Source organism: Leuresthes tenuis, unplaced genomic scaffold (genome assembly GCF_036924035.1).
Source record: "Leuresthes tenuis unplaced genomic scaffold, fLeuTen1.0.hap1 SCAF_5, whole genome shotgun sequence".
Classification (NCBI taxonomy): domain Eukaryota; kingdom Metazoa; phylum Chordata; class Actinopteri; order Atheriniformes; family Atherinopsidae; genus Leuresthes; species Leuresthes tenuis.
In genome coordinates this window covers 1,763,760-1,783,824 of record NW_027325359.1, presented here as the reverse complement: position 1 = coordinate 1,783,824, position 20,065 = coordinate 1,763,760, and the positions used below count along the sequence as shown (strand labels likewise).

The 20,065-nt window shown below is 40.3% G+C and overlaps 1 protein-coding gene across 6 annotated transcripts in view; it reads left to right on the top strand.

Annotated features, from left to right (window-relative positions):
• The window catches only part of fgd4a (FYVE, RhoGEF and PH domain containing 4a), a 52,263-nt gene that overhangs the window by 28,416 nt on the left and 3,782 nt on the right, over window positions 1–20,065 (top strand). For 3 of the 6 annotated variants that reach the window (XM_072385418.1, XM_072385417.1, XM_072385416.1), the window contains exons 2-14: window positions 2,166–2,249; window positions 11,065–11,217; window positions 11,714–11,903; window positions 14,293–14,701; window positions 17,563–17,652; window positions 17,767–17,912; window positions 18,217–18,373; window positions 18,559–18,697; window positions 18,809–18,867; window positions 18,952–19,098; window positions 19,430–19,602; window positions 19,810–19,840; window positions 19,942–20,022. In XM_072385418.1, coding sequence (XP_072241519.1) covers window positions 2,166–2,249; window positions 11,065–11,217; window positions 11,714–11,903; window positions 14,293–14,701; window positions 17,563–17,652; window positions 17,767–17,912; window positions 18,217–18,373; window positions 18,559–18,697; window positions 18,809–18,867; window positions 18,952–19,098; window positions 19,430–19,602; window positions 19,810–19,840; window positions 19,942–20,022 — 1,859 coding nt within the window. Of the gene's footprint in view, window positions 1–2,165; window positions 2,250–4,587; window positions 4,725–11,064; window positions 11,218–11,713; window positions 11,904–12,078; window positions 12,516–12,914; window positions 13,726–14,292; window positions 14,702–17,562; window positions 17,653–17,766; window positions 17,913–18,216; window positions 18,374–18,558; window positions 18,698–18,808; window positions 18,868–18,951; window positions 19,099–19,429; window positions 19,603–19,809; window positions 19,841–19,941; window positions 20,023–20,065 lie in introns of those variants that run through there. The other 3 variants (XM_072385419.1, XM_072385420.1, XM_072385421.1) reach the window with 3 other exon arrangements.

The window sequence follows — 20,065 nt, the reverse complement described above, 5'->3', positions numbered from 1 at the left end:
TAAGCTGCTTAAGTGTTTTATACTTTCAACTTTAGCTTCAAATTATGTATTGTCACATAAATTGGTGTTTGTGTGTATGTGTGTGTGCATGTGTGAACAGCAGGCAGGCCTGTCATGAGGAGTCCAGATGGTGGGTGGAGAAAGCCGTCCTTTAATCCCCGAGCCAGAATATTATTCCCCCTTCACACATACAAGCACACACACAATCACAACGTCATCTGTACTTCCTCCTGACAGTTTGCACAGCCTCCCACTGAGAGAGTCCACTTTTCCTTTAAGTGTCATGATCCACGATCCATTATGTTGTCTCAGTTCAGCACTATTGGGTGTTGTTGGTTCAAAAGGCAAGTAATGCAGAAAACATTTTTGTGGGAATGATTGATATTTGCCTCAATTTCAATTTATAAAGCAAAGAAAATAATAAAAAAAAAATAGTCATAAGGATTATGAAAGTCAAATTCAGAAATGTCTTTATGAAATTTTATGGCAGTCCAGCTTCAGGTGACTTTTTGGAAGCCATTTTAACTTTATTAGTTACATTTGAAATTAAATGTGACTAAGTGTCATCCCTAAACAGCCGGTGAAGAGAGACTTATTTTCAATCAACGGGTTGGTGCTCTTGTCAGATTCAGGGCCATTTATGCGATATATTTCCTTAAAAAAAACGTATGCTTTTAAAATTATTTTGGGGCAGCATCACTCTTGCAGGTCAGAGCACTGGACATTAAGTGGAAAATTAACATCTCCAGTAAAATTGAATAATAAATCACTGCTTAGAGCTGGGTCCAATAAAAACCCACAACTTTTGCAGCATCATTCGATTTGGGACTCAATTTAGATGTCATGGAATGCAGTGCAGATGAGAGAGGACCCGAGTGCAGATTATAAATGAAAACTTGATTTATTTAAAAGAAATAATGAAAAAACAAAAGCCAAAGCTGGAATTCCAACCAATAAAACACATCAAACAAAAACCAAGGACCAAACAAACCTGAGATGAACAGCAATAACTTTAGTAAACCATGAACAGTAACGTGGCAAACCTGACTTGACAAAAGCAGTTACGGATCTGACAAATGCGTGACTAAATACTGGGGAAAGTGATTAGTGACATGGGTCAGCTGAAGATAATGAACACAGGTGAGGTTAGTGAAGCTGATGGCAGGGCAGAGTGGACTGAGGGAAAAAAGTGAGGACATGGCAAAACGAAAGACTCGGCAGAAACACAGAACATGAAAATGCACAAAAACAGAAAATGCAGAACAGCAACTACACTTTCTGATCCACAAAACAACATTCAACTTGAATTTTGACAAGATGCACTGATCTAGACAGTGAGTTTTGTAGTTTTCTGTGAGATTTCTTTTTATTTTCCTATGCCGGATGCTGATAACAGTATTTCAGTGATAACATTCTTCAGTCATATCGTCCGACTATACTATTGGCAGTTTACAGCTTCTTGTCTTCTTCTTGTCTTCATGCTTGAGAGATCTATCACTATCACCACATTGCCAACACTTTAGTGAACAGTGGAAAAAAAATGAGGTCAGATCAGTTTTAATCTCTACTGAGTGGATTTAGGTTTGAGTGACACAGTTTACGCAGGTCACAAGGCAAGCTACAAACGCTGCTAACTGTTGGACAGCTGTTTTATTGTTTTTTGCATCACTTGGTTGAGTGCAGCAACTGCACAGCAACTGCACTCAACCCATACATTTGATCAGACTGTTTGTGTGCTGTAATGCTTGTGATATTATCCAGTTATACGTGTGTTTGGGGGCTGTGTAATACTCATGAGCCCGTCATTGTTTTTATAATCGGTACTGTTTTCTCTTTAATCTTTTATGTGCATATCAAATGGCTGTGTTGAAAGAGTGTTGGCTCTCCCCACAGATGATGCCCTACATTTCACAGACAGGCTAATTAGAGTTTCTGTCTCCAAGGGAAGGTATATTTCTTCTCATTTTCTTAAACAAACACAAAGTCTACTCCAGCTCATGATGACTGCAGCATACTTGTGTTTCTCTCTCATCCTTCATCCTCATTTGAACTCCTCTGTTGATGCTCCTCTTACGTAAAGGAGCTCCTGCCTCATATGCAGGCTGACTATTAGAGTATTCTCCATTTCTCCAGTTTTCTTCATTTGTTGTCTTTTGTTGTTGCAGAGAGGAGAGTCAAAACTGTCTGTTGCCAGACCAAAAGTGCTGATGACGAGGCCTGTGTGGCGGTGAAAATCGAACAGTCGAAAGGTAGGAAGGCTCACCTCCACTCACCTAACTGTTTCCCTTGTTTTTGTGTTCGTATCTTACTCATGTGTTCTGATAAGGATGTTCATTGAGCTGTAGTTTTAGGTTGTCAGTCTGGTGTTACAAAAGTCCATTTTCTTTTGATCTTCATCTCTTGTGAGGTGTGGGAGGTACAACGCAGCCATCTGAGTCTAATAAGATGCAAAGCTTTAATACCAGTCAGTCACCCTCTGATTCACAGCAGGAGGGTTTCACAAATTAGCATTTGAAATCACAATCATGTCGAATTATAGTATTTTAGTATTTTATAAATATGAGCAAATATTGCAAAATCCTTGAGTTACTTTCACCCTAAAGTAAGCTTATAGGGCAGGACAGAAAAGATGCAGGATGATGCTCTGAAAAGTACTAAAAGAAATCATCCCTGTGGCTTCTCCTATGGAGAGGTGTGAAAAAACTGCAGGATTCTGTTCTATTTTTATAGCAAACATGTGCAGATCTGTGTGGCTGGAGCTTCCTCTGGTTCCTTGTCTCTTTGAATTTTTCCCACTTTCTTTTCTCTCGAATTCTCTCCTGTAAGCCGTGTACCATCTCACTCATCCATCTGGATTTATACCTGGATTTCTTCTCTTTGTCCAACTGTTCCTCATTTTGGTTAATTTTTCCTGCTGGTTTAATTCTTTTTTTGGTCTTCTTCTTTTGCCATTATCTCATCATCTATAGTTATGTCTCCAATTCTTGGGCTCTGACTCACTTTTCCCCATTTGTGTCCCTTTTATCACGTTGTCCGGTCAGCTTGTCCTGCCATGCTCTCAGATCCAAAGCAGACTGGGGTTCTAATCTCACACTGGGCCCTTGGATTAGAGAATGAGGCAGGCTTAATCTGAAAAAAGTCTGGATAGTTAAACAGAAACGACTAATCCATAATGCCTGCCGGTGACGGTCACTGTCTCACCAATAGTGCAAGATCGGCACAATGTATGCCTCGTATACCAGAGTAAAGCCAGATGTGGACTCCAGCTACAATTTGTAAATTTGTAAATATTAAGTTTTACCAATATTATCAAAACATTCAAAAAATGTAAACATGAAATATACCATCAAAAAACAAGGAAGTACATCCTGTAAGTACCTATCATTCTGCAGCAGCCTGGTTGTGTTTGCTAAAGAATCCAAAATTCAGAATTACCTGTAGATCCCCACTGAGGTCAGATATCCCTCACAGCACTTGCCTGTCAGTAAAGGCAATTTTAGACGGTAAATTAGGGAATGGAATTCGTACTGGTCCAACTGGTTTACTCGAGGAGCAAGATAGCGCTTGTCATTCCTTCAACCCTATTCCACGAGGGCATAACACATGACGCTGAGCTCTCAGGTGACGAACAATCTGTGAACTGTTCGCTTGTGCCTGTGAATGACTGTAACAGCACACGCCTTCCTTTTTTTAACAATGGGGTTTGCGTAGCTCTTTTTGACAAATCACAGTCGGAATGAAGGTTTCCTGCTAGTGTGGCTTTGTGTACATGGACAGTTACTTAAAAGGTGAGCACTGTGACTGTCACAGACACCATAGAGAGGCAAGAGTTGCAGTTCCCTATGCTGACTTCTGCTTAAGGTACATCTCATTAATGATCAGAACTAACTTCATTCTTTCATTTTCATGTAGCCTGATTTTTGCTTTTGGCTCATGTTTGGAGTTTTTACAGAACAACCATTTTGCATTATTACATTTTTCTGGCTTTTCTTTTTTGTTGCTTTAAATATTTTCACAAATATATCAGGAAGAGAAGTAGATAAAAATAAATAAGACTTATTTTGTACAAAAAGAGCTGCTGTGACGTGCCTCAGGCAGCTTTACTGTGCTGATCATTTATCTGCCTGCCTGATAAAAGGGACAGAATAAGACGTGCAGTTCTCTACTTGTGGTCATGTTTCACACCAAACTTCTGCTGTGTTTGTTTGCTTAATTTATGATCGCATTGGAACAAATGAGATGCTAAATTAGACGACGCCTGCGAACACTTTATTTATTCTGTGCATGCAAGCGACAGGTTAAATTTATTGCGGTATAAATCACAGCTTCACATTTGCTGTTCATTTAAACATGTAACTGAGAGAAATATTGTTCTTCCAGGAGTGGTTCTTTGCTCTCTCACATGTGCTAATTGCAGATTTGTTGCTTTTTAAATTAGTAATCTGCAGGTCTTCTCAGGTCAGAGTTGCAGAGTAGTATGATGTAGTGGGGCTCTTTACTTTTTAAAAGCCACTTAAAAAAGGGGGAGTGAGAGTGAGGGAGGAGTCCTGCTGTTCTGTAAATCTCCTTGCTGAGCTGATTCACTCACAGCAGCACTCCCTGGGAAGACTGCATGAAACCTAAACTTAGTTCTCTTCTGGGAGCCACTCACTCTTAAAATCCCAGCACTGTCCTTCAGTGGAGTCTGGCTCTACATCTGTGTTCCTGTCCGCCTCACAGGGTGAGTTCCTTCCTGAATTAAAAAAAAAAATGTGTTTAATACCATTGGGAGTTTTTTTCGTTAGGATTTTGTATCTCGCTTTTATTGTATCTACTTGTTTTTTTATTTATAAATCATTCAAAATACACCACCTGACCATGCTTTGAGAAAGGATAGAACAATCTCACATGGTCTTGTGTCGGCCTTCTCTTTATCTGTTGGTCAGTGTTTCACTGTTTTACTTCCAAAAATCTCTGAGCCTGTTGTATGATTCATTTTAATGTAGCCAGTGGCTCACTTTAGCTATCCACATGTTGCTGTGACCAGGAAAGTGCCACCCACACATTCTTCAGTATGTCTGCATTTATTAAGAAGAAGAAGGAGAATTTGTAAGGAGTCCTCTCAGACATTCCTTGTGATCTGAGAGTCACGCCCGTCGGTCCTTGGGGCCACAAGACGAGAAGGCAGAGTCTTAGTTTCAAGCCGATACTCCTCTTCCTGGTGCTGAGCTGCTGGCAGGGTGGGGACACACTGCACCACTCAGACAGGTGCGCCTTTTGTTTTCCACCTGGCACTTCCATGTGAAAGTATTGGAGCATATTTTGCCAAATAAGGAACAGAGGTGGGGCAGCAAAAGTGAAATGCATAAAAGACCGGTAAGGCAGGCCGACTGTCAGATAACAGTGCTCCACGGAGACTGTGTCATGTGGTAGAAATATCTTGAATATGTCTTGGCTAAGAGTGAGTGGAGAGTGACCAGCTGGCATAGCTGCCCACCAGCAAAGACAAAAGGAGTATGGATAGTCTCTCAAACTGTGCTTCCATTTTTCAAAGCTTGGAAACAGCTTTTAGCCATTGATTGTATGGATTTCCTTGAAATCCAGGGCTGCAGGGTGGTGGTTAGCACTGTCACCTCACAGCAAGAGGGCTCCAGGTTCAACTCCCTGCTGGGGCCTCTCTGTGGGAGTCTGCATGTTCTCCCCGTGTATGCGTGGGTTCTCTCCGGGTCCTCTGGCTTCTTCCCACTGTCCAAAAACATGCATGTTAATTTGTTTCACTACCAAATTGTCCTTAGGAGTAAGTGTGAGCGTGTGGGATAGCCCCCCAACCGCGACCCGACCAACGGATTAAGCGGGTATAGAAAATGGATGGATGAGCTTAAGCAAGTCATTCATTGGATGGATTTCCATAAAATCTGTCACAGACTTGCATGTGCATCAGGATCTAAGAACTTTGATTATCAATTGTTTTATCACCCTGTGCCATTTTCTTATCAATATTCCAATTTTAACTTGTAACCCACAAAAGCAAAGACATTCACATAATTTGTGTTGCTCATGAGGAAGGATATGTTGTTATGATTCCACATCATAAAAATCTAGCCAAAGTGCTGCTATGATGGAGCCTTTGAATGTATCCTCGATGCTCTCAAAACATCCACAGTCCCTTGCACACATAGAAGAGGGTGGAGATGGAAGGTAGATATAGGTTGGCACAAGTATTAAAACCACTTTGGTCTGCTTGTTTTCACTATATTTGTTGTCACAGTAAAGTTATTTGTGCCATAACTTGATCCATCAAAGGACAGCATATAGATCATTTATATAAATGGTTATTGGATAGTCATTAAACGGCTACCAGCCATTTAACAACCGTGTCAGTTTTTCAATTGTTTGTGTATGGTGTGATTGACTGTTGCTGTTACCTATACCTACTTGTTTGGACTCTTCTGTTATGTTTTCTGAATTCAAAGGATTGTTCCCCAACCTAAGAAGGATGCAACTTGGAAGGATCTATTTCATAAGAAAGCATCTTTTTTTTTTTTGAGAAGCACTTACTGAATTAGGACAGTGGAGACTGCAAACATACCTGCTTAACCATAGCTTTGGCATCATGAGTGTGCTGTTGTTTCATCTTATTTTTTAGATCGGGATGAGCTTGTTGATATGTATCCTCTTATTTTCAATGGGAGTCCAAGTGAACTTTGACACAAGAATGGGACGGAACAAAATATGATGATATCTAACACAACAAAGAAAACTGCACACTTAGCCTTGACAAATATGCAAGAACTTCCATAATCTCCGATCAGATCAGTCAGAAGATGAAGGAAATAAATGACAGTTGAAAAAATAAGCATTTAATTTTGAGATATGATAACCAAAAATGTAAGTTAATGATTGAAAGAAGCCGACTCTTAAACATTACTTGTTCTACTTCAATAACATATGCTTCCTTAGAGATTAAGGGCACAATAAAGAGGATCTGATCAGTGACTCGAGGTACATGACAAAAAGCTGTTCCTTATAAGGACTGTAAAAATTAATTCATTTAAAAATAAACTCATGCGAGTGAAATTGTGCTCTCTATAAATAAGAAGTCCTCCGAGTCGAAGTGGCTCAAAGTGCATGGTCCATCCCCACAGAGCCAGAAGCCTCACTGCAGCCTGTTTTACTTTTAGGTCAATTTGTTGTTTATATACACAAAGATTATTTGTTGCCTCAAGTTTTTTTTAAACCTCACAATCACATTAAAATGATTTCAGAAAGTCCTTAAGATTGACCGGGATTACTCAAAATTTTATGGCAGTCAAATTTAAAACTTTCCGAAGTATCTGAACAACAAGTTACTGTGCTTGTAACCAAACCAGGCTATTTTAGGCTCAAGTTTGCAATACTCACTATTTTCGGACATTGCTTGTTTTATTGTTGCAGAGAAAGATATTTGTGCTGGACAGATGCATTCCTTTAGCTTGCTTTACTGGCATGCAGTAAACTTTGATGCTGTGTTGTTTGAGACTTAGGACTTTCTATTTCGGAAAGGGGTTGGTGTGCCAACTTGAATGCTATCGTACTGCACACACACACATATATATATATACATATATATATATATATGCTGCACTTGTATGATTATAGCTCTGTTGGGCTGATAGAGTCGGTCGCTAAGAAAAAGTGTCTCATGTTGTTGATAAATTTGGATTGTTTCTGTGAAAGCAGATGGTTGCTGGTTGGTTTGCAGCCACTGCTTCTCAACCACACTGCTTCTGATACTTGACCTTTACTAAAGCATCTCACATGTATCAGGCCAGCTGTGCAACTTTGAATTTTCCAAGATAGATGCAGGTGCCTTCAAACTCAGTGGAGTTTGTAGTGAAATCAAATGAAGCTCTTCAAAGAAAAAGTGGGGGCAGTTGCTGTGTTTCAAAGCCTCATCATACTGAAACAAGGGCAGAGGCAAAAATCAAGTCAGTTTCTCACTTCCTAGATCACACTGAAAGTTTTTCAGTTTCTTTTTTTTTTTAAGTTCTCCTTTAGAGGCCCCTCTGCTGCTTTATTCTGCAGTGTGCATGTATCAGCTTCAGACAGCAGGGCTCCTTTTCTGTCATGGAGATGGAGAATCAAAGTGTTTCTTCAGCAGAGTGGCTGCCTGCATCTATTTTACTGTATGCAGCAGTCTCTCACTTATTTCAACAACTTTAATGATGAAACTTTCATCCTACTTTTACTGTAACAGCTTTAGCTGCGCTTCATTGCCCTAAAGATTCAGATAACGGCTTTAAGATTAATGATCTGATCTTTCACAATCGTCAGAGGAATTAGTGCATGCAGGACAAAGCAAAACATTTTTGCACTTTCACACTTATATCCCGGTTTACATCTTTCTTATCTTGAACAGCATCAACTAACATACCTGCACAGCTAAGTCACTTCAATTGAAAAACCTACAGCGTGGAGCTGATTTACAGCTTGGGCACAGTTTCTCACAACCCTAGGAGACGCAGCCAGGCGGAGGAGAGTGGACCTCCTACAATCTTCCAGAATAAATGCCACATGTAATGTGCAGTTTTACATGCAAAGACTTTATTTTGGGCCATATATGTATAATGTAATACACAACTTGTTGCTGGTTGTTTTCTTATAATCCCTTAATGTGGCTGCAAAGAGAAGCCAACCACCTAATCAAGAGTAATTCCTGAGGTAGCCTTCATAATTAATTGGTTATTTTGAGGCCATGTTTAGAAAGTTGGCTCTCCAAAAGATAGCGTGGGACCACTCCCGGGCAGACAGTTGCTCGAGCTGTTGCCTTTAATTACGGTCGGTCTGTAAAAATAGAAACCGTGACTGTATGATTCTGTGGTTGTTTCTTTCTCTTTTTGTTTCAGAACTGGTGAGATAAAGATCTCTTTGGGGAAAAATAAACATGGGGTTCCAAGCACCATTTTGGCACATAGTAGTAATTTTTCGTAAACAAAATGCATCTTGTGGGGCATGCTGTAAATGTCTCATGCATACATTTTTTTCTCTAATGCCACTTGGGGGTTGCATATAATCATTATTTTATTCTTATCATATATATTTTAGTTTATTACTAACAATTTCTAAAATTGCAAGAAAACAGTATAAATGCATCTTGGCAACAGACATCTTCAGGTAGTCATTCAGCTGCCCAAATCATCAATGTTTTATGGCTTAAAAAGTTACTTTAATAAATCATTACTTGTCAAATTAGTTGCAGACTTGTTCTCTCAATATTATTTCTCCGAAATAGTGTGGTTAGTGTGCATGATGTTCTGAAAGTTCAGATGGTTGATCTATCTTTAGACGGGTCTTAACTTCTTGATGTCTCTTCTTCTGTTCTCAGTGATTTATGATACAAGGATGGAAAAATGTTTTTACCGAGTGCCAAACAGATGAAGACCATACTTCGCTCTCTTCACCACACGGCCTTAATGACTGAAAACAGAACAGACATTAAATATTTTCATATCAAGCCTTTTCTATTTTATGTTCCACTCTACAACTTCAGGTTTACATTGCACTCCTCCACTGCCTACTCATTTATTCATACATATTAGCCAAATGCATCATTCAACCTATGGATCAGTGCCTTTTTTTTTAATAACTTAAACTGAAACCAGTCCACTTACTAATAGTTGGTTAGATGACGACAGCGCATACATACAGTTTGACAAAGTAAATCCATATAAGGGCATTTGCCTTACTAGACTGCCCCATACAGGCTTGTGTGTGTGTGGGTGTGTATTTGCATGTGCTATGAGGTCAGAGAGAGGTGGATTTAGGCTACTGTAAACACTGTCTGTCTGTGTCAGTTGCTCCATTAAATCTGTCTGCCTGCTCTATCGAAACACTTGTGTTGTGCCATCTGTGGCCTGCTGGGTGGGTGAAAGTCTCACTGGTGTTCGTCATCAATTGGATCATTAGCAGGATAATCAACCGAAGTGTCTTACACTTGCTAATATTTAGTCTTCAGCTGTTTATCATAATCTTGTTCACAGCCATGGCCACATGGCAGAAATAATTGCCCTCTGAGGTTTTTTTTTGTAAAGTATAGCAGCCCTTCAGGCCTTCAGTGACTTGCTGAAAATTTTAATAAAGTAAAATAAGAGGCATAATGTTTTTTTAAAAATGTGTAATGTATTAATTTAGTTTACCTGCTCTATCCTGTTGGGGCTGAAGCCATTTGCCGACATTTTGTGAGATGCAGGGTACACCTTGGATAAGTTGCCAGTATATTATAGGGTTGTGACAAAATGAACTGATACATTGAGAACATGCAACTTCCAACATAGAAGGGTTCAGGCTGAGCAGCAGAGCCATGAACCTTCTTGCTGTGAGGTTTCGGTGCAAACTGCCTCACTACTGTGCCAGCCGAGTGTGCTACCTTAAAAAAAAAAAAAAAGATTATATAATCTTGAACCGAATGAATTTGCCAATTTAACCCATTCAGCTTGTGTCAACATCCTTTCATTTTCATTATGAATTTACAATGTAATAATCCCAGTTATTGTTGGTCAGCACGTTTCAACATGGCTGCATAATAGCATAGATTTGAATGTTCTAAAATAATCTGTGTTATTATTGATGTGCACTTTCAGTTAACTTTTCTGAACATTTACTTTGAGCAGTGCTTATGATAGTCGTCCTTCAGTGAGTTGTTGAATCTAGAACCACCTAAAGTGCCAAAAAAAGACCAGAAATCAATTGTTTTGTGACATTACAAGCAGAACATTCACCATGTTTCAATATGACACAATTTGGTAAAAAGATTGAACTGTCAGGAACCAGAACAGTGTCTCATCTTTTGATCAAAGATAAAAGCTTCACTCATGTCTCTGAGCAGCCACTGCAAAGATATTTATAATGTATCGTAATATGTGCTACTGTGAAGGTCATCGGTAACAATAATGCTAAAATACCTATATAATGTTGACAGTGTGTAACCTGTAACCATCTGTTTCTTCACTCTCAAATCTATGTCTGAGGAAGACGAATGGAATTCAATTTTTCTATGGATCTTGTACTAATAGGCATACTTTTCCACTTTCTCTCTGTGTCCTTCAGCTCTAGGCAGCAGCCCAGCGGGCAAACGCAGCAACACAGCCACTGTGCAGGAGTGTCTGACTCGGGCAGTCGGAGGGACAGCTGACAAGAGCAGGGGAGGGGTCAATGGAAGAGTACCTGGCGGCAGGTCTTGGCTGCAAAGTAAACCTCAAGGTACGTAATGACAAGTCCTGAGACATTAGATACAGCCTAAACCTTTCGAAAAACATTATATGCTAAATAGGTGAGCAGTGCCTAAGGATTTATGGTCTCCTATATTTCTATGTTCATGTAAGCTGTCTTGGGATCGGTAAACCGCGAGTTCAGTGAACCTCTTTTATTTCAGCTGAGTTAATAATTTCACACAGATAAGAAAGATCGCAGTGCTGCATTCTCTCTGCTGTTCTACGTCAAACAGGAAATTCAATCACTAACTTGTGATATGTGCAAAAAGAAGTAAACATTTCAGTTGCTCTATACTGAGTTTGTTTTTTGCATATGATGGATGTTAAATACAGCTAAGGTTCCTAACAGTGGTGTCACTTGAGATAGCTTATGCTGCCCCCTTCAGCTCCAAATTGAGGCTGCAGTGACATATATCTACATATGAAACTCAACAAGGCTTTCATCAGAATTCAAGATATTTGCTCTCCATCTGTCTTCTCTCCAGTGCCTCCAAAGCCAGCGCACCTCCACAGTCCAGTGACACCACTCTCATCCCCACTGGGCCTCATCCAGAAATCCCCGCTCAGACACAGCATGGAGGACGGAGGAGGAAAAATGGGGGCTGTGACCCGAGAGAGAAACAGGGAAAAAAACTCCAAAGTGTCAGATCTGATCAGCCGCTTTGAGGAGAACAGGTACTGGCTCGAGGCTTTGAAATTATCTCTGGTGGTGTGCTGTTTTCTCTCCTCTTTTGTCCAAAGACAGAATTAAAATGAATGGACAGTATATGCTGTAAAGAAATAATTTGTTATGTGATTGAATGATTTCTGCAGGAATTAGCAAGGTGGGAGTTTTTTTTGGTTAGTTTTTTTGCAATCATTTAGGATATTCCACTGATTGAAAATGTTATCACACAGTCTGTGGCTAACATAGTAATTTCTCTCATGACTAAGTGGTTGTGGTTGAATAATTCCATCTTTGTCACTTCAGGGCTTTTGTCATAAAACATCCTCAATGAGGCTGTTGTAATCAAAGTGACGGAAAAGCTCTGCTTTCCTAACATTTTGTACTGGCTATATCGGCAATGAAAAGCAGAAGTATCTTGATTAAAGTCCTCAGCCCTGACTTGTTGATTGTACTTTAGTCGAGAGAGCTTGAAAGAGAGCTGGTGGAGATTAGTCATTGCCTGACAAGCCAAGCGTCAGCAAGGGGATGAAAGAAGATTTGTACAGGCGAGGGGAAACACAGGTCCTCATTCAGTTGTGGGACAGGACTCACTGGTGGGAGATGAAACCCAGGAGACTGAGGTAGGATCTCTTTGAGTCACTTCACAAATGAAATTTTCTGGCTTTGATTATTGTTCCCTCAGTGTTACATGGTGGCTCAAGTTTTTTGTTGTTTTTTTTAAAGTGAATGGCAGCTTTTCTACTTCTTATGTGGCATTAAATGACGATTATGCACAGCTTACCTAGGCTAACCTGAGTGTATCCTCCTTACTTGGGCAAAACTTTAAGTTTAGATTATAGCTGCAACCTTGTCTATTAAAAGTGTTGAGAGGCACAACAATGGTGCCCTTGTCCCAACTACTCGTACAGTTGCACCCAAGAAAGTGCTCAAACTGCAGAAGCAGCAGTCTACTTACATTTCACATCTTGTCTGAAATCTGTGGCCATCCCATTTCCAGCTCCAGCTCCTCTGGATATCTGAAAACAGAATTGCAAACTCTAAGACAAATTCCAAGCTTTCTCCACACCTTTCATCGAATTTTCTAGTGTGAAATGAGGTTAATCTCTGCAATCGGATGCATCTTTCTCATTCAGACACTGCTGGGCTGTGGGAATTACCAGTCTAGTGGCGCTGGAACAGAACGAAGGGAAAGACCCACAGCTTCTGAGAGAAGAATTAACCTACTAATATACTAATCTGTTTCACATGGCTCTTGGCTGCTTTTAAGGCACCTACATAACCATAATAGAAGCGAAGCTGCTCTAAATTCTTATCTAGTTCAGCTTGTTTTTAAACACAGTCATGCACTGGAACACCTACTTGTGTGCAAAGAGGAATGTGTTTGTGCTGCTGCAAAGTGACTGTGTGCTTTTCTGAATCGTGTCTCTCACCGGCTAATAAAAGTATTATTCAGTCTTCCGCTGAGAGGTGAAAATATATTGTTTTACATGCATACAACTCAGGTGGCTCCAGTCCAGAACTGATTCATCAGCATAGAGCTTCACCAGACTGTTGTTCCTCTATTTATATACACTTCCTGTTTCTTCTGGGGCAGTTAAGCTCATTGCAATAGAGAACGTCTCGTATCAGTAAAGATTTGAAAACGGATATAGAAGTATCTCGACATGAGCTTAAAATACAAGTGCAGTCAATTGTATTTGCTGCCAGTATTTCAACAGAGCGGAGATCAGCTAAACTGAGATGACATACAGTGGCTTCAGTTGCTGCTTGTTGCTAATACAGGAGGTCCGGAGAGTCATTCACGGGGGGAAACAGCTGCACCGACTGCTGGTACAGGATGTAGGGCAGCTGAATTGTGATACTGTACGTGCTAATGTGCTTGTTTTTGTGTTTATCTGGCTACTATTCTTTGGCTGTGTTTTAAAATGTTTCATGCAAACTGTTTTAAGAATTTAATTCATGTCACAGCAAAGAGAAAGAGAGCCTACAATGTGGCCTATATAAAGCAAGCTCTCGGTGTGTTAAAGTAGGACAGCGTGTACCTCTGGGGAGTGCTAATTTTCTTCCTGTCCTCTTCATCACTTTACCTCCATTCCTTCTTTGCTCACACCTTCTGTTATAGCAGCGTCACAGGATGACAAGAAGTTTGTGCATCTCCTCTGCTTTATTTTTAACTCTCACACTTGCATGGAAAAACACTCTGCCCTGCTCACCGCTGTGCCCCACGCTCTGACAACATGCCATCTTGAGTAACTCAAGAACAGCCTCCTCTAATCTTTGTTTCTTCTACTCTTTTTCTTTTAGGTTTTGTTTAAGGGTAACGTTCTTAGTTAACGCTTTCTGTGTTCTTGCTGAGTTGACAGACTTCCTCCTTTGCCTTTTCCTCTCTTCCTCCAGCAACTCAGAGAACAAGAGAGACAACTCACCGCTCAAACATATCAACAAAGCTCCCAACTGCAGCCCGGTTCTGCGTGCCTTCCAGAGAATGGAGGTCAGCAGGACTCAGGAGAACCACTCCTCTGTAGATGCCCCAACACAGGATGCCGAGAAACCAGCAGCTAACGGGGTGCTAGTGCAGATGGAGCAGAGCACGGAGAACGAGAAGAGTGAGAAGAAATCTCTTGACAGTACGAGGAAAGAGACAGACGACCTGGTGAATGGAGATATGGGAAGCGCAGAACAGAGTGATGATCATTCACCTTCACATGCAGACAGAACTGATTCAGAGAGCAACATTGAGAATGAGGACAGTGGGACTAAGACAGAAAGCGAGCAAAAGAGTGAAGAAGGGAGCACAGACAATAAGGTATGATTTCTGATTTATTTCTTACATTCATGTTGTTGCCCTGCACCCACTTGCAATGTGTTTTTTTTTCTCACATGTTGCATAACCAGAGCCGATAAAGCTGTTTTTAGCTCTGACTCTTTGGTCTCTGTTAGACTAGCAACATGTGTTTTATTGATTTTTCTCAGCTTTCGGTACTATTAGATTCACAAACTAACATTGTTAGGATAGAGTGACACAGAGGAAGTTTGTGTGTCTCTCACAGGGGTTATTTTGTGTTAAGCCTGAACAGATGTCAAACATTTGAGCAGCTGAGTTTGTGCCCTAGCAACGAACCCCCATGAGAAACCATGGTGCCGGCTGTTCTCTACAGATTAAGAATATTTCAGGTTGAAATCCGTCTGTCTTGTCAGGGACAAAAAAAAAAAACTGCAGCAACTCTGCAGCCAGTGGTATGAAAGAGGAAAAGCCTAAAGCAAAGCCATAGATTGTGGTGCTCCAGAAATGTACCTTTTCATGCCCCTCAGTGAATACATAGCATTTTTAGGGTGGTATTTTTGACGACCACGTCCTGTCTGAAAATAACTTTGAACTATTCTTCTTTGGGCTTAGGGGTATTACATGTCCTGTTGTGAAATCTAGAAGCAGCAACTAGTGAGGCATTTCATTAATTCTTAATGATTAACTTTGGGTGGCTCTCTTTCAACTACCTGGATTTATAAGCGGATCACGTTTGTAGGTTTTAAATGACCTTAAGCTAACATACAATACAATGTAGTTCCTCTTTTCTGTTTCGTGGTACAAACAACTTCTTAAGTACATAATGTCTGCCTTTGTAAAGCTTGAATCATTTAGATAAAAGCACCACAACACCAATAAAATATAACAACAAAGTGCATTACACTAACCACCAGTAACAACACGGCGTTCTACTTTCAGATTAAACTATCTCTTGGTCAGTATTTTTATTAGAAGCTGCTAACATAGCTACAGAACTCTGCAAAAATAGACTGTTTTAACATATCAATGACGACAATGAGGTTATTGTTGATGCTGCTTTACCTTCAGGGCTCACTGAGATACTTAATAAGACTGTTATTAATTCTTCAGGCACTTTTCATAGTGTCACAGTGTCTCCACTTTAAAGAATCAAACGTAAAATGTGCTCTTCGGGCAAATGGCCTCCAAGAATTGTCAGTTTATATACAACATGATGATGATTATTCAGCATTTAACTGTAAAATCTGTTTGTGATGGGGCTGGTTTAAAGGAGAATGCTGTTGAGTTGAGCATCTTACCGATGAGTCTGAGGTGAATTTCATGTGGCAGGCGCTGCCATAGCCACTGGCACCAGTGCTTCAGAAAAATGTTTTTTGAGCCGTGCAGCAGTCTCTTTCTTTTGGGTAGAAATGTGTGGAAAAGTGATGGTGACAAAGAGCCTAAAGTATTTTTGTCCTGTGTGACCCAGCCATGAGGTCACCTCTTGTTCATTGGGTCACAGCTTAAATGTGAGGGTTTATGTCACATTTAATGGGTTTGGAAAGAAAAAAGAACAATATTCTGACAACAATATGTGAAATATACAATATTATATACAATTATAGATACTATTATTATAGGTGAAATATATACCATAATGCTTTTTGAACTTAAAAGAGCTTTTTAATCATCTTAAGCCACAAATCTGTTTGTAAGAGCTGCTTAAAGTATTTAGGTAGCGCACTTTATTTAAGAGTATGGACGTTTCCGTCTGTAAAGTCTTAATCTGAAAAGTAAAGAGTAAATACAACCGATATATGACAGCAGAGAAGTAAAAAGTACTGTACCTCAAAGATGTATGTACCTTAAAACTGAAATACTCATGCAAACTACCCCAGATGACTGCTTAAGCAGAACGTGAGTCAATGTACTTCCTTCCAATGTTGTTAATCCAAGAAGTTCTCTGTTCAAAAGTGCTCATTTTAAAACAAAATTAGTTGCAGTCTTGTTATTTTATTTTAAAAAGTTCTTCTAGCATATAAAACATGGAGGCTGGCATGTGAAAAGTCATGTGTCAACTCACCAGAGGATTATCAGCATTCTGAATGTATTGACAAATGAATTGAGGAAGTTTTAGGCTGATTGCTCTCAGGCCGCTCAGACTAGTATTTAAGAGGAAGATAATGCTTCATTGTGCCAATGCAAAGCATGAAATTTTGCACCTCACTGTGCTTGTGAAATGTCCCAGTATGCAACACACACTCTTGTAATGATTTTGAGACCTTTCACCTGAAGCTTGCGTTTACAGGGCTGTGTCTTTGTAGATCTTGGTGTAATTTCCCTTCTTCCATATTTTCATTTCCTGTTCTGACAGCTCCCGCCCCCACTTCACCACAGCCCAACCCACTCAGTGTAAATAACACGCTCCAGTGTTACACTACATGGTGTTGTACAGAACTACATTAAACACAAGACTGGCCTCAAACGGCTGATGAGTCACTGAGGAGTTGAACTGACATCAAAGCAGCCTTTGGCAGAAAAATGTTTTGTGGAGTTGATTTCAGTCGAACAGGAACTTGGAAGTTGCATTTTCCAATGACAAAGATGTGAAAATAGAGTTGTACGGCAGTGATGCTCAACATTTCCTCACTTCTCCATTAAATGCATGATGAGGCCCCTTTAAGCCTGATAAAGCGATGCCAATTAAAGAGTATCAGACTGAAACTGTATCTGTTTTGCATAGCAGAATAAGATCACTACCACACTTCACTAAGGCATATATCAGAAATTATTCAGTTGATTTTCAATTCTTTTTATTCACATAGGGTCAAGACCTTTGTCTGTGTTATTAAAGTTTTTACCCCAAAGCTAAATATTCCCATTACTTTCACCTCTCTTTTCAGGAGACAAATGAACAGAAGCTGTTTAAAATCGCCAGTGAGCTGTTGCACACAGAGAAGGCCTATGTAGCTCGACTTAACCTGCTGGACCAGGTGAGGAACTAACTAAAATCCCTATCTCACTTCTGTTTTCTCACTAATCGATGTGCATCTTCCACGTCACGGTAAGAAAACCGAATTTCACCACAACTGTATACGGCTTTCCAGGTGTTCTGTGCTAAACTAATGGAGGAGGCCAGTAAAGGAACTTTCCCTGTGGATGTGGTGAAGAACATCTTCTCCAACATCTCATCCATCAACACCTTTCACAGCCAGTTTCTGCTTCCAGATCTGGAGAAACGAATGGGGGAATGGTGAGCTTCAGCTGAAAAATAAATGTTGCAGGATTCCTCAACAAACTTACCCCGCTCAGATGCATGCTGCCAAGGCTGCTGTAGCTGTTGTTGATGAATTAGGTTCAAATCATCAATTTTGGACCTGCTAAGAACAAAAACACAGACACAAATGTGCATTTTAAGTAGATTAAAAATAAATTGTTCAAGTGTATACATTAAATGCTTCTTCTGCCTGAAAACAGAGTTTATACTCACATATGTAATGATCATATTAAGGTTTCCTCAATAATAAAGCTGAGTCATAATCTTTTCTTTCCTACAGGGCGTCCACACCTCGCATCGGTGACATCCTGCAGAAACTCACACCTTTCCTCAAAATGTACGCCGAGTATGTGAAGAATTTCGACAAGGCCATGGAGCTGCTCAAACAGTGGACAGACCGTTCTCCTCAGTTCAAGGCGTTAATCCAGGAGATACAGGTACAAACTGGCCTAGAAAACTTTGCTTTAACACAAATGCATACGTGCCTTGTAGTAGATCGGCTGGAGAGTGTGCAGAAATGAGCATGTCTCTCTGAGTTTAAGATTAGAAATAGGATTCAAAGACTGATATGCTGTGAACAGCTTGAGTGATAAAGTTAAGCTTTCTGTTTATATCCTGCCAGAGTCAAGAGGTCTGTGGCTCTCTGACGCTTCAGCATCACATGTTGGAGCCGGTGCAGAGGGTCCCTCGATACGAGATGCTGCTTAAAGACTACCTGAAGAAGCTGCCTCAGGACGACTCTGACCGAAGAGATGCAGAAAGTAAGTGGAAATAATACTGAGAGGTGGAATTTTTATTCCCCTTAAGTTATATTTTAGTGGGTACTGTCTTTTTTTGTTTGATTTAACTGTAACAATCTTTCTTTTTTACAGAATCATTAGAAATTATTGCCACAGCAGCTACTCACTCCAACAGTGCCATAAGAAAATCTGTAAGTAGAGATGCTGACTTCCTGTTACAGAATCTCTACAACATCCTCCCATCTAATAAAGAAAAATCTACCCAACTCATCTAGGAGAATCTCAAAAAACTGATGGAGATATACGAGATGCTGGGTGAAGAGGAGGACATCGTTAATCCCTCTAATGAGTTCATCAAAGAGGGCCACATCCTGAAGCTGGCAGCCAGGAACACCTCAGCCATGGAGAGATACCTTTTCCTGGTGAGAAAAACTGTCAAGCTTGCATTTAATGAAGGGCACTGCAGGGAAATATGTTGAGGAGGGAGACCTTTGTGAATTAGGAACACCACTGTATGAGGATACATGTGGGGCACATGCAGGAGTCTCTCAATTACTGGCATTGCCTCATGATGTGATTATGTTCGGCTTGTTCTTTATTAGCTGCACGCAGAATGTGTCCCATCTGTGTAATTCATGCTACCTGCAGAGTTTAATAATGCAGCCTTTGGGAGGAAGAGATGTCGGAGACTTGAACTACGATTCTGCTGATCCATTCATCTCACTCAGTTTTGCGTGTTTCTGTTTCTGCCAGTTCAACAACATGCTGTTATACTGCGTCCCAAAATTCAGCCTGGGAGGACCTAAGTATACAGTGAGGAGGCGAATAGGGATTGACGGCATGAAGGTCCTGGAAACGACCAATGATGACTACCCTCACACTTTCCAAGTGTCAGGCAAGGAGAGGACATTGGAACTCCAGGCCAGGTATTCTATGATAGATTTGATGGCTATCGTGAAATTTCATGAGGTTTAATTGCAAAACATCTCATCTTATTCCACATTGACGTGTTTTGAAATCATGTAAATCTGTAAATAAGTGCTGCTGGTTTCTCTTGGTGTTTGTAAAGGAACAGTGAGTGTTTATTGTACTTTTTTGCTGTTTTTAAAGCTTTTTTTTTGTCTTTTCTTTAGCTCAGAGCAAGACAAGGCAGCCTGGATCAAGGTACTCGTCATGCAATCCCATAATATCCCTTGATTATTTTGTGTGTTTGAAGCTAATTCAAATACACGCTCACTTTTGATGCTGTTCCTATTCTTTCTTAGGCTTTCCAGGAGACCATAGAGATCTTCCAGCAAAAGAATGAGTCATTCAAGAATGCTCAGAAGGACGTGGAGGAAGTGTCGGTCGGTGTCACATCCAAACTCTGCACAGTGAAACTGTCAGCAT